Source organism: Saccostrea cucullata, unplaced genomic scaffold (assembly GCF_032062105.1).
Source record: "Saccostrea cucullata isolate Sc308-1 unplaced genomic scaffold, CSIRO_AGI_Scuc_v1 ctg146, whole genome shotgun sequence".
In the NCBI taxonomy this organism is placed as follows: Eukaryota; Metazoa; Mollusca; class Bivalvia; order Ostreida; family Ostreidae; genus Saccostrea; species Saccostrea cuccullata.
In genome coordinates this window covers 1,322,501-1,336,160 of record NW_026919274.1, presented here as the reverse complement: position 1 = coordinate 1,336,160, position 13,660 = coordinate 1,322,501, and the positions used below count along the sequence as shown (strand labels likewise).

At 34.4% G+C, this 13,660-nt stretch overlaps 1 protein-coding gene across 1 annotated transcript; it reads left to right on the top strand.

The window, feature by feature from the left end:
• Nucleotides 1-5,040: 5,040 nt before the first annotated feature.
• LOC134228738 (uncharacterized) lies at nt 5,041-8,354 on the top strand. Its single transcript, XM_062710441.1, has 6 exons — nt 5,041-5,190; nt 6,292-6,364; nt 6,738-6,801; nt 7,835-7,944; nt 8,050-8,077; nt 8,191-8,354. Exons 1-6 carry the CDS (start codon nt 5,055-5,057, stop codon nt 8,266-8,268), a joined length of 489 nt encoding a protein of 162 aa, XP_062566425.1. The 5' UTR covers nt 5,041-5,054; the 3' UTR covers nt 8,269-8,354.
• The last annotated feature ends 5,306 nt before the right edge of the window (nt 8,355-13,660 follow it).

Here is a 13,660-nt window from a genome sequence, read left to right as displayed (position 1 = left end):
CTCTTAAAAGAATGTAATACATATATATTGGTAGAATGAAATATGACAGATATTAAAAATAATTATCTTTTTAGGTATTGGCCATTATCAGGGTCATTTATAAACGTCTTACTTAAGAAACATCATATCAACTTAAATTTCTTATCTTATAATGAATTTTCAATGCATATTGTTAATTTAAAAAATCGCTTTGTATGATAAAGTTGATACTTACAATCAACAAGTGATACTGAAAAGAATATGGATATCACGAAATACTTGTACATTATTTGACTAACCCTTTCCATAGATAACCTGTATGTTTAGATATGATTAGATCGTAACACTCCTTATCTACTGTTAACGAACGTTACACTTGCTCAGTCATAGAGAGATCGTGGGCTCAAATCCCGTCTACTATTGCTCAAAGTCGATAAAAAAAAATACGTAGCAACTGTCCCTGTAAATGTAAGGAATCACGGTCATGCATCTTTTTACTACAGCAATAATAGCAACCTAAAAGTACACTTCGTTGTATCTTCACTCCTGTATACTAGATAGAAATGCTGGAGCATGATGGAAGCTGATCTATAAACAAGCAATACTTCCCTTAGTAAAATCCTTTGAATATTCTATCCAGCAAAAAATTCCTATGAAAAACTATTTAGTTAGGAAATAACAGGAGGAAATGGTTATCATCATTTCCAAAAGACGACTGAGATGGATAAAATTTTGTGACATGTTCAATCAATCACAAGAACACTCCATTGGTCTCCAGCTGAAAAGGAATACCAACATGGAGAAATGCCTGAATATACAGAACAATTCAGATAAAAAGTATGCAGTTAGCTCCTAGTGATCAATGACGATCGACACTGTCACCGGACAGAAAGGAAGATGTGGAAAGACTTTGTAGTCGCCCTAGACATCATGGTGTGTAATGACCGATGATATGATGATGCTACATATACGAGGGGTGATCAAAAAGTTCGCAAACTAATTGAATAACTCCCACACAAGAAACAATATTTGGTTTTAATGTTGATTATATTTTAAATTAATCCTCCCCGATTTTAATGCACATCAACCACCGTTCTGCGCATGCGCGAATCACGTGATATTGGCGGTCAGGTGACCCCCTCCGTAGCGTTCTGTCACAAAAGTTAAAAGATTTTTTCCGAGTTTTATTTTCTTTCCATGTGAGTTAATTTTTATGACAAGAACAGTAACTTAATTTGTCAGAAATGGTCATATCTCGGCAACAGAGTGGGTGGATAATAACATCCTTTCCAAAAATAAGCATGGCGACCATTAAAACACAAATCTTCTGTCTCAGGAGAGACCTTCATTCAAGGTGGATAGAGAATGGGTGCATCCTTTTTATCATATCTAATATGTTTAAAATCTAAAGTAAACGATATCTTAGGTATTTAATACTTATATCATTGTTCAAATATTCAACTATTTTTCAAAGTGCTAGTTGGAGGTCTTTGATAGCAAATATCTTAATTAAAAATACATATCTTTTCAAACTTGCTTTCACTGGGCAAGATGACAAGTATCATTTTTAACCATCAGCCTTCCTTCACTAAAACGATTAATCCAATCATTAATTGAATTTATAGGAACTCATTTATCTCAATAAACTGTGTACAAATTATTATATGATAATGTAGAGGGATTTATAAGTTATTACAATTAATTGTACAGTCGTTTGTTGAACGAGTTCGACTGAGACAACCAATTTTCGTCACAAGTGACCTAAATAGTGACGTCATTTTCACATTGTGACGTCACAAATAAGAAGAGAATCTTTATTCAGCATATGCTTTTTATAGACCTTGTGTATGGCTATTTGTGTACCGAATTTCTTTCTAATCTGAATTGTGGTTTTGTAGATATAGAGATAGTTTGCGAACTTTTTGATCACCCCTCGTATGTACATTTACTAGTATAACTAAATACACCCAGTCCCATTCCGCATTAAACAGACAAACTAAAAAAACTAATTTTAAGGGTTCTCTATTTAATCAATATGTGTTTAAGTCAAAAGATTTGAAAGTAAGAGTACAGTTGTGTTATGGGGACTGGTCCTGGAGGTCAAACTTCAACTTGGATACTCGCGAAAATCCAATAAGGACATTTTTCAGCAAGGACTATAATATACATGCTCTCTCTCTCTCTCTCTCTCTCTCTCTCTCTCTCTCTCTCTCTCTCTCTCTCTCTCTCTCTCTCTCTCCGAACTACCTTTGTATACAAGGCAGGTATTCCATGGTTGGAGATGCTGAATAGATGATTTAAACTACCGGGTATTCTAACGATGGTGAAAGTATGATTGATTCCGGTATAGTGTTCTTGGAAAAAATTAATGTTTGTATACGTTAATTCGGCAGTGATATGGCAGGAATTTTAAGCAGTGACTGTTCCTAGTTCCTCGTGCTGTTCCTAGAGGTTGTTGGTATGATATTGGGACAGCTATGAGCTGATTTACTACTTTATACATGAGTGTAACATCAGTCCAAATACGCCTCTGTTCTAGGGTGTTCCATTTTAGTTCCTGTATCATACACTAGTGTAGATGTTACACTGTCGGGTTTTTCAGGATTGTAAGGATTGTTGATTATGAATCTGGCTGCGTGCATTATATTTGTTCTAGCTGTTGTCTTCTCTTTTGTGGATTCCATATTGTTATTTTATACTCTAACTTTGGTCTGACTAGGCTCTGATATGCTCTCTCTCTCTCTCTCTCTCTCTCCGCTTGACCTTTGGTGGGCAATATCAAAGGTTGCACTTTACGAATCCCAGCACACTGGAGGCTTTCTTGCAGATGTTTTCTATGTGTAAGTTGTTCTTCAAGTTGTCACTGAGTTCAACTCCTAAGTATGGATGGTGATCTACTATCTCGAGTGACTCCCCCTTCATGGTGTAGTTGAAGGCTTTCTTTCTTGCTGATGTTCTAAACTGCATGATGGCGCAGTTCTTGATGTTAAATTCCATTTGCCATGTGTCTCTCCAGTTTACCAGTGTTTTCAGATCCCTCTTTTGTTGTTCATGGTCTTGATGGCAAAGTACAGGTCTATAGATGACACAGTCATCTGCGAATTATCAAATGGTTGAGGCAATGTTATCTGCATTGTCGTTATTAAAGATCAGAAACAATGTTGGGCTGGCCCGAGCATTGTTCCTTGTGGGACCTCAGATGTTACAGATGTTGTGCTAGATGTTGCGTTATCTACTACTACCTGTTGTTGTCGGTCCTTCAAGAAGTTGTTGATCTATCTTTGCATATTGTTCCCTTGATGCAATAGTATTGTAATTTCTTCGATAGTCTTACGTGTTGTACTTTATCATGTTTATCGAATGCCTTTGAAAATTTCAGTATCCCAAGGTCAACTTGCCTTTCTTGGTTTAAGTGTTTGGCTGTGTCGTCTATTGTCATCAGCAGCATTCGCATGATCTTCTTGCTTGAAATCCATGCTGGTTTTCATGTAGGATGTTTCTTCTGTTTAGATGGTCCATGATCTGAGAGACAATATGTTCTAGCATTTTGGATAGTACAGTTGTGAATGATGTTGTCTATGATTTGCAGGTGTTGTTCTATCATGATCACCTTCTTGTAAATTGGCACTATGTCTGTATTTTTACCAGTCTGCTGGTATTTTTCCTTTGTCCAATGATTTTTGGAATATATACGAGGGGTGATCAAAAAGTTCGCGAACTAATTGAATGACTTCAATAAAAGAAACAATATTTGTTTTCAGTGTTGATTATATTTTAAATTAGTCCTCTCCGATTTTAATGCACATATACCACCGTTCGGCTCATGCGCGAATCACGTGATTTAGGCGGTCACGTGACTCTCTCGGTAGCGTTCTGTCACAAAAGCTGAAAGATTTTTCTGAGTTTTATATTTCTTTCCATGTAAGTTAATTTCTATAACAAGAACAGTTCATTTGTCAGAAATGGTCAAATCTCGGCAACAGATTGGGTGGATAAGAATATCCTTTCCAAAAAAAAAAAGGATGGCGACCATCAAAACCCAAATCTCCTGTCTCGGGAGAGACGTTTATTCAAGGTGGACAGAGAATGGATGCCTCCTTTTTATCATATCTAATATGTTTAAAATCTAAAGTAGTTGATATCTTAGGTATTGATAACTATATCATTGTTGAAATATTCAACAATTTTTCAAAGTGTAAATTGGAGGTCTTTGATAGCAAATTGCTTAATTAAAAACACATCTCTTTTCAAACTTGTTTTCACTGGGCAACATAAGTTTCATTTTTAACCATTTGTCTTCCTTCACTAACACGATCAATCCAATCATTGATTAAATTTATGGGAAGTCATTTGTCTTAATAAACTGTGTACAAATTATTATACGCTACTTCAAAGGGATTTTTAAGATATACCATAAATTTTACAGTCATTTGTTGAACGAGTTCGACTGAGACAACCATTTTTCGTCACAAGTGACCTACATAGTGAGGTTATTTTTACATTGTGACGTCATTCAGCATATGCTATTTATAGAACTTGTGTATGGCTATGTGTGTACCAATTTTTTCGAATCTGAATTGTGGTATTGTAGATAAAGAGATAGTTCGCGAACTTTTTTATCACCCCTCGTATGATATTCCTGGTGTTATGATGTCAACTTTTTGTTTTAAGAATGTGATGGGTATCTTATCTGGTCCACTTGCTTTCTTTTCAATGAGGCGTAGAATACTCTTTCTTACACCTCAGTCCGACATGGTGATATTTCTGGACAGTCTACAAATACAATTGTAAGTTACAGGTACTATAATGGCTTTACCATGATCACTTCCCCTCCACCTTTCGATAAAAAACAGCAGCGTGTTGACTCAGGACCCCTGGCTTGCGAGGATGGCGGGTCCAATATGTTGAAACGCTTTTGATTGCAATCCGTTTACATACGTACACTGTTCATATACTAGAAGCAAGCCTAAAGTAGATTCAATGTATTTTTTATTTTAAAATTTCCCGCTTTGATGCATTTATAGCACCCTGTGACTCGCACGTGATTAGGTAGGCCCCTATTACATAAAGTCAAGATGGCACGTTTTCCAGCTCAGGAAATATTTTCTCTTTGCATATTGGTCGTGTTTTTATTGTTTGAGGAATGTCACGCTCACCTTTGTCTTATAAGTCCTGCACAAAGAGGTTCTCTTGCGGGAATTAACAAAGAAGGTATTAATTAGTCAGTCGTTGCCGGTGGGGAAAAAAATCGAGAGAAACAGGGCTATGAAAAATACATAATAATTTTACTAATTTCAAAATTGTACAACTATTTTTGGGAAATGTTTACAAAATAGATGTAGAGAACATAAACAGAATCAATTTTTAAAGGAGTGAGTAGGAAAGGGCATTTTCTCTAGAGAAGTGGACAGGTTTTCGATTTGTAAACATCCTCAAGGATGCAGGCCAAAGCCTGTGAAGGAAGTGGAAAAGCAATGAAATAAAATCTTCCAAGTTTTACATAGAAATATTTAAGGAATTTCTGTAAAAATCTTCCAATTTCGAAATGCAAAGCCATGATTGGTCATATTTTAAATGGAAGCATCCTCATGTAGTGAAGAAGATTCAAGTTTGGTCAAATCTGACCCCAGGGGTAGGGTGAGCCACAATGGGGGATCGTATTGTTACAAAGGAATATATTGGGAAAACATTAGAAAAGTGCTTCTCAGGAACAGCAAAGCTATTGGTCATATATATATGGAAATATCCTCAAGAAGTGTAAATTCTATTTGTTCAAATCATGATTGAAAATTTTACATATGAATATATATATATATATATGTAAAGGAAATCTTCTCAAGAACAGAAAATCATGTTTAGTCATTTTAATATGGAAGCATCCTCAGTTAGTGTAAATTCAAATATGTTCAAATGATGACCCCTGGGGTCGGGAGAAGACACAGTTTGGGATCCAATTTTTAAAAAGGAATATATAGGGGGAAAAAATATGAAATCTTCCCAAGGACAACAAAGCCATTTGTTATATTGACATGGAAGCATCATCAGTTAATTAGTTTTAAATTCACCCCCACGCAAATTAGTTTGAAATTCACCCCCACGCACCCCCTGTAAACTTTTAATCTGCCTTGCCAGTGTGCTCAGGTGAGTGACTTAGCCAATCAGGAATTATTCACTCATGCACGTAATAAAACATATTTTCCTTTGGGCTTGTCCTGAGACACATTTAGATAATTCTAGCAATATTAAGATTTGTTCTATTTCTATGACAGTTATTTTTATAAGAGCAAATACTGTACAGTTTATTTTTGACAGGTAATGATAACTGCTTCCAAGTTAAAGGACCTTGTGGAAAACTCCCAGAGAGTAAAGATGGTGTTATTGTAAGGTAGGATCCTTTAATAAGTACATGTATTAGTAATTTTCCCCAGCTTAGGTCAATTAAGGTTGACATATCATATGCAAAATGTTATCTTATGTTTCTGCAATTCATTTAGGCATATGTACAATACATATTGGTTAATTGAATATGAATAATAAAAGTCAAAACTGAAGTACAGTCAAACTTCGTTTTCTCGAACCTGATGGGACTAAGAAAAAACTTTGAGATTTCCAAAGATTCAAGATATCAAAGGTAAAATACTCAAAGAGTGTGAGGTTGTTACTTCCAAATCACTTCGACATATCCATGGTATTAGAGATATCGGAGTTCGAGATACTGAAGTTCAACTGTATTTTATTTTTCTTTTTTTTTTCTTCAGACCAGGGCAAATGTTGAGTGTAACATTTCAGAAGAATTTGGACCATTTTCTGAGTTCTTCTCCTGTAAGTATATATTTACAATATACAATATTTCCATTTAAAATGTAAATATATACATGTATTAACATTTACTGTGAAATATTTCCATTTCTAATTTTTTTCTCTTGTGATAACTCTTTGAAAGTTAGCGGAGTTGATTTCTTGATAACTCTGCCGCAATGTAAATTAGGCAGGTCAATAGGTCAAGAGCTAAGGAGGCCTAATATGCATGCAAATCTCGTGCGCATCTGTCTCTGTGTCTGACGCTAAGGAGGCCAAATATGCATGTAAATCTCGTGCGGCTGCCTTTGTGTTTGATGTCAGTGGGCGAGGACTATTGAAAATGGCATGGGAATCCTCGTGTAATTTAAATCTATGTCTACATTTTTAAAGTCTAAATCTACAATTTTATTTCACAATGAAATGGAAATATAAGGGATCACTGTCTAGTTAGTATAGTATGCCAGGGCATCAACAATAGATGGGATCATTTGCATAACGGGCGAATCTTTAATCACTCATTTTCATGGGTGGTTAATTTTTGTGGTTTTCAAGGTATGAAGAGACCCACCAATTTATATCCACCACGAAATGCAATTTTTCACATATATTACTAATGATCAATTCTTCAACCACGATATCAAATCCCCATGAGCCAATATATCATATAAGTAGAATTTTTAGCAAGGATTTAATTTTGGCATTATTAGCGAGGGTGTTGAGATTGCTAAAATTGAATATCGCTAAAAATTAATTGCATTTTATTTGTTATAGCTTCTTTAGTGAGCATTTTAAAATTGCTAAAATTACTTATTGCTAAAAATACATGTAAAATGACAATTTTAAGGACAAATTGCTGAATTTGCATCTCGCTAAAATTTCCACTTATATGGTATTTTCCTCAAACCACGAAAATTTGACCCCTTAAAAATATGTGATTCTACAGTAATTTATTCAAGTCATAGAAAAAAATGAAAACTGCAGTAAAACATACCAATGCATAATTTTAATGTAGAGATAATTAATTCAATATGTAAAATTATTTTAAAATTTTTAGGGTAACTTTACAGTTGGCTTTGGACGTGCCACCACATTTCAGACACTTACTACGATACCAGACAAGGGAGAGAAATCATTGACTCTGTACACAGCTCTGGTGAAAATCCCGTATGTATACAGCTACAATTAACACTGTATCTAAAAAAGTTTATTCTCTTAAGTTAAGCAAATGCTTTATTATTCATGTTACTTAAATCAATTAATATTTTTCAGGCTGGTGAAAGGAAACTATGCTATTCAGGTAAGTTTGATCATTATTGAATATAGCAAGTATGACCAAGAGATTTCATTTCATGTTTTTTATAATGTTTTCCAGATAGTAGAAATTCATTTAGTGCTTTTTCTTATTTTAAGGTGATATACAACACCAATAACCCTAAAGCTCCACCACAGTTTTTCCAGTGTGCAGATATCATGGTAGGAAATCTGTAAAAGTCTGACAGATACACACACAGATGAAGAACATTCCTTTAAGATACTGTTTTTTCTGTCTTAATCAATAATCATTGATCTGTTAAGTTATTATGCTTTTTAGAATTGGGAGCATTTAAATACTGACTCTGTCTTGTGTGATTACCCAAATATATTGTTGATTAAGAGTCTGATATTATTTGTAATACAAACTGTTTACAGTTAGTCTTTGTTATCTTGAACATTGGTAATACTCAAGGATCTGGCAGTCCCAATTACTGTATATATATATATTTTACCCCAATGTTTCAAGTCTTGGGTATTGTGGAGTTAACTCTCAGTCCCTCGAATTTTGAGATATCAAGATCACATGGTTTGACTGTCTGTGGACCTTGGATAGAGAGAGAGCTTCATTTACTTATAGCTGTCAAGTGTCTCAAACTGTATTGAAAGACTTTTGTTTTGTTGATGTACAGTGATGATGTTTGCCCAAGAAATATCAATAGATTCAGATAGAAATACTCATATAAATACAAAGAAAAATTAATTAAACAAAAACAAATTGATCAAATTACATCATTCACTTGGTGAGGGATCGAAATACTGATTTTTGTTCTTGAATATATTTCACTTCTTTAAGGAATTTCAGGGGAATGGAGAGAATATAAATACATGTAATTGTATTACTGTAATATAAGTAATATTAAATTTAACACATCTTAATTTGTATCAAATTAAAGATCTTGAATATTTACATTCTGTACTGCGGTACATATTTGTTTCTTGATGTACATATATGGAGATTCTATTTTCTTCACATTATAGACCCTGTTTTCATTTTTTTTTTTTTTTGTATTTTGCATAATAAAATATCTTAAAACTTGTTTAAGACTTTTTGCTATGTTTATTTTGTTGGTTAAGTAGCTGTCCAGTTAAATAAACAGTCTGCATTTATATGGAAATAAACTGCAGTTATTTGGTAGGATATGAAAATCCTTACTATTTGCAATGAAAACAGAAATAAAAAGCTGCAATATGAATTCAAGAAAAAAAACTGCGTTGCAGTTATTTCTAGTGTAGCAAATTTCATTACAAATTTCACTAAACATCCTTTAGGGATGAATGATTTAAGAATAATTAAAGGAGGATATACCAAGAATCAATGGAGCTTGTGTTTTATTCAATCACCACTATAATAGCAGAACTAAATTTTGTGTTGAATCATCCCTGAAGTGAAAACATAGGTAATCAGAGATTACAGAGCTCACCTCAACGAATGTTGTCTTTAAGTAAGGCAAAGTCACACAATTAACCAACAAAAAGTGTACATCCAAAAATGCAAAATTTATGCAATTTTGATTTGATACTTTGGAATAGACCTATATAAAAACTTCAAACTAGTTTTCCATCATGAAAACGTAATTAAAATCCAGCATCTGAAACAAGTTTGAGAGTTTTCATCCCTTGATGCATCATTTGTGCAAGTTTGGTTTATATAAGCCTTATAGTTTCTTGGTAATAGACCTGCACCCATAACTTTTACAAGGTCCATTATCTGGAAAATGTATGTCGAATTCAGCATCTGAAGCAAGTCCATTAGTGTGCATCCTAAGATGTATCATCCATGCAAGTTTGCTCAACATAGAGCTCAAAGTTACTTGGAAATGAAACCTGTATAAAAAAAACTCACCTTTTCACTAATCCAGAAAATGTAGGTCAGATTCAGCATCTGAAGCCAGCCTGGTAGAATGCACCCTTAGATGTACCATCCATGCAAGTTTGGTCATTATAGGGCCCAAAGTTACTTGGAAATGAATCCTGCACCAAAAACTTTAACCTGTTCATTCGTCCAGAAAATGTTGGTCAGATTCAGCATCTGAAGCAAGTCTGGTAGTATGCATCCTAAGATGTACCATCCATGCAAGTTTGGTCATTATAGGGCTCATAGTAACTTGGAAATGAAACCTGCACCAAAAACTTTAACCTGTTCACTCAGCCGGAAAATGTAGGTCAGATTCAGCATCCAAAGCAAGTATGGTAGTATGCATCCCTAGATGTACCATCCATGCAAGTTTGGTCATTATAGGGCTCATAGTAACTTGGAAATGAAACCTGCACCCAAAACTTTAACCTGTTCACTCAACCAGAAAATGTAGGTCAGATTCAGCATCCGAAGCAAGTCTGGTAGTATGCATCCTTAGATGTATCATCCATGCAAGTTTGGTCACTATAGTGTTCATAGTTACTTGGAAATGAGACCTGCACCAAAAACATAAACCTGTTCACTCATGCGAAAAATGTAGGTCAGATTCAGCACCCGAAGCAAGTCTGGTAGTGTGCATTCTAAGATGTACCATCCATGCAAGTTTGGTCAACGTAGGGCTTATAGTTACTCGGAAATGAGACCTTCACCAAAAACTGCACCAAAAATGTTAACCTGCTCTAAAAACATTAACCTGGTTATTCCTTTGCTGAAATTGCAGCATCTGAAACTTTGACTGGTACAATGAAACACACTAGAAACATCTTCCATGCATGTCTAATCAATATCGGACATAGAAGTACTTAAAAAGAAAACTGCTCCAATAAACTTAACCTTAACCCAGACGCCGACGAGGACGCCGAGGGTATTACATAAGCTCCCCCAACTTCGTTAAGGTGAGCTAAAAAATTAAATACTACTCTTTGCAATGCCTTGATTTGTAATATTGATTTGAAAATATCCTCAGATAGTGTGGATCCAAATCTGTGTTCAAATCATGGCTCTAGGGGGTCAATCCACAATAGGGGATCAGAGTGAAACATAGGGATCTATATGAGAGCAATCTAAAGAATAGCAAAGCTATGATACAGACATAAAGGCCCTATATGGAATCATCTTTGGAAAATGTATATTCAAGTTTGTTTAAATCATGACCCCCAGGAAGAACTGTTGGGCTACATTTTTTAAAATCTTCTCCAGAACATTTTGTAACTGTTAAGACATATCATATAATATCAGAAGAATATACAAAAAGCTTCAGATAGTGTAGATTTATGTTTGTTCACATCATGACACCTGGTCACAACAGAGATCAAAATTTTACAAAGGAATATATTCTGAAGGTGAGCATTGTGGCCCAAAAGCCTCTTGTTCTTATTTATCTCTTGAAAGAGCGGCCTTTCAATTGAACAATACTGAATCCCCTTGATCCAATGGATCCTTTGTGGCAAGTTTAATTAAAATGAGTTTAGCGGATCTGAATAAGACAAAACTGAAAAAATAATGACAATTATTTGCTGCGTTATAACAATGACCATAGATAGACAACAGACAAATGTTGATCAGAAAAGCTCACCTAAAGTTAACAATTATTATTTATTGACTGAGTTCGACGGCAACATGTGTATAATGTCGGACCCAAGAACCAAACTGTGTGTTTGAGGCTGTTAGACTGAAAGCAGACAGTTTGTTTCTCGAGTCAACAAAACACATTTTGCCAGAGAACACATTCAATAAATGTTTTGTTAAACCTTTTACAGTATTTCAATATTTTAATATTTTTGACACATGTGTATCTTGACATACTGTTTAATGGGATATATGTGATAAAAATCAGTTCAGTATTAAAAGGCTTAAATGCTTGAGTGCAGTCCTTGTGGTCCCACCCTACCCAGGGGGTCAATTTGAACAATTTGAACAAACTTGAATCTACACCTCTTGAGGATAATTCCACATAAGTTTCATCTTTCCTGGCCCAGTGGTTCTTGAGAAGAAGATTTTTAAAAGATGCCATTCATGTTTGCTAATTCATAATTATCTCCCCTTGGAAGAGGGCATGGCCCTTTATTTTAACAAATTTAAATCCCCTTTAACCAAGGATACTTTGTGGCAAGTTTGGTTGAAATTGGCCCTGTAGTTCTGGAGAAGAAGATGAAAATAGGAAAAGTTTACAACGAAAATGACAACAGACAAATTTTTATCAGATAAGCTTCCCCATGTCAAAGTGGAAGGTAGTTTGTTGGCAGTCATTAAGCCTTCACAGTTTTATTTTTTAAGTAGTTTATTAGCAGTTCCTTCAGCCTTCCATGTCCCTCAGACATGTTGATTTATTATTCATAAAAATAGTCAGTTCAAGGCAGTTTTTCTTAGCCTTCCAGTTTTCAACCGGTACTCGAGCAGTTATTTTCAGCGAAATATTTAAATGAGTTTAGAAAAACTGCTTGAAACCACAAATGACTGCTTTAGAACTGCTACTCCATTTCCATATATGGTTGTGTCTGATGAATATTCAAAGCAATATGAAGATGCTGAAACTGGTACACAAAAGTACAATTTTAAATTGAAACCCTGCCAAAATATGGCTGAAATATTGCCATTAAACTTGGCATGAAACAATAATAATATATGAAATACAGTTAAACAGTAAAATTGTAAGTTAATCATTTATCAAATTTTCCAAAGTCTGAATTCCAGTTAAAAACAGCAAAATTTAGAAGTACACTAGCAAAAATCCTTAGCTAAATGTATAATTTACCTAAACAATTTCAAGTAATACTAAAATTAATCAACAATTTATCACAAATTTAAACAAGCAGCAAATTTTAACCAAGTCCAATTTCTCCATTTAAATTTAATACAACAAATAACACAATTAACTCCAAAAATCTGAAAACTGTCGTAACTTTTATGATCGGGCTCGATCTACACAATTTACGACCGCCAAGTTCGCAAACATTCCACCAGACCGGTCTACAATTTTTTAACAAGGCAATAAACCTTCAATAGTTTACAAAAAACAACTTAAACTGCAAGAAAATAGGATTCCGGCTATAAACATATGGTAAATCTACTACGGAAAACCAGTTAAAGTCCCTGACACAGAAGTAAGCTCAAATAATTACACAACTTTACTACTGCTATAATCAGCTGATTTCTACGTATCAAAACATCAGTGCACAAATTATTTCAACTCATGTAAACCACTTAAATTTGTCAAGAATCACCTATCAACTAAATGCAAAGCATAGATTAATACATATTCCTGCATTGTCAACTAACTATAACATGTACATTTAAAATTCATCTACACTCTCCTACAATGCCAACAATAATCAGGTTCCATAACTCTGTATAAAACTAATCTGTCAAATCTCTGGACCGTTACAAAATATCAATCATTATATTCATTCAAGGCCATATATATATTATACTTACCACTTGTTTAAATGTCTACATCATTATTTCAATAAATCTCAAGCTCTGTGGCCAGCAGGCTCCCTGCAGAATTCAATTTTGGCGGGCAGTTGTACTAAGCTAAGTTCCTGTTGATTTTATTTGTTGGAACTTTGAGCCCAACATTAAAATTTCTCTTGAACCCAATCAAATTATACAAGGAAACTGCTTTGAATTGCTAACAAAACTGCTTAGGAT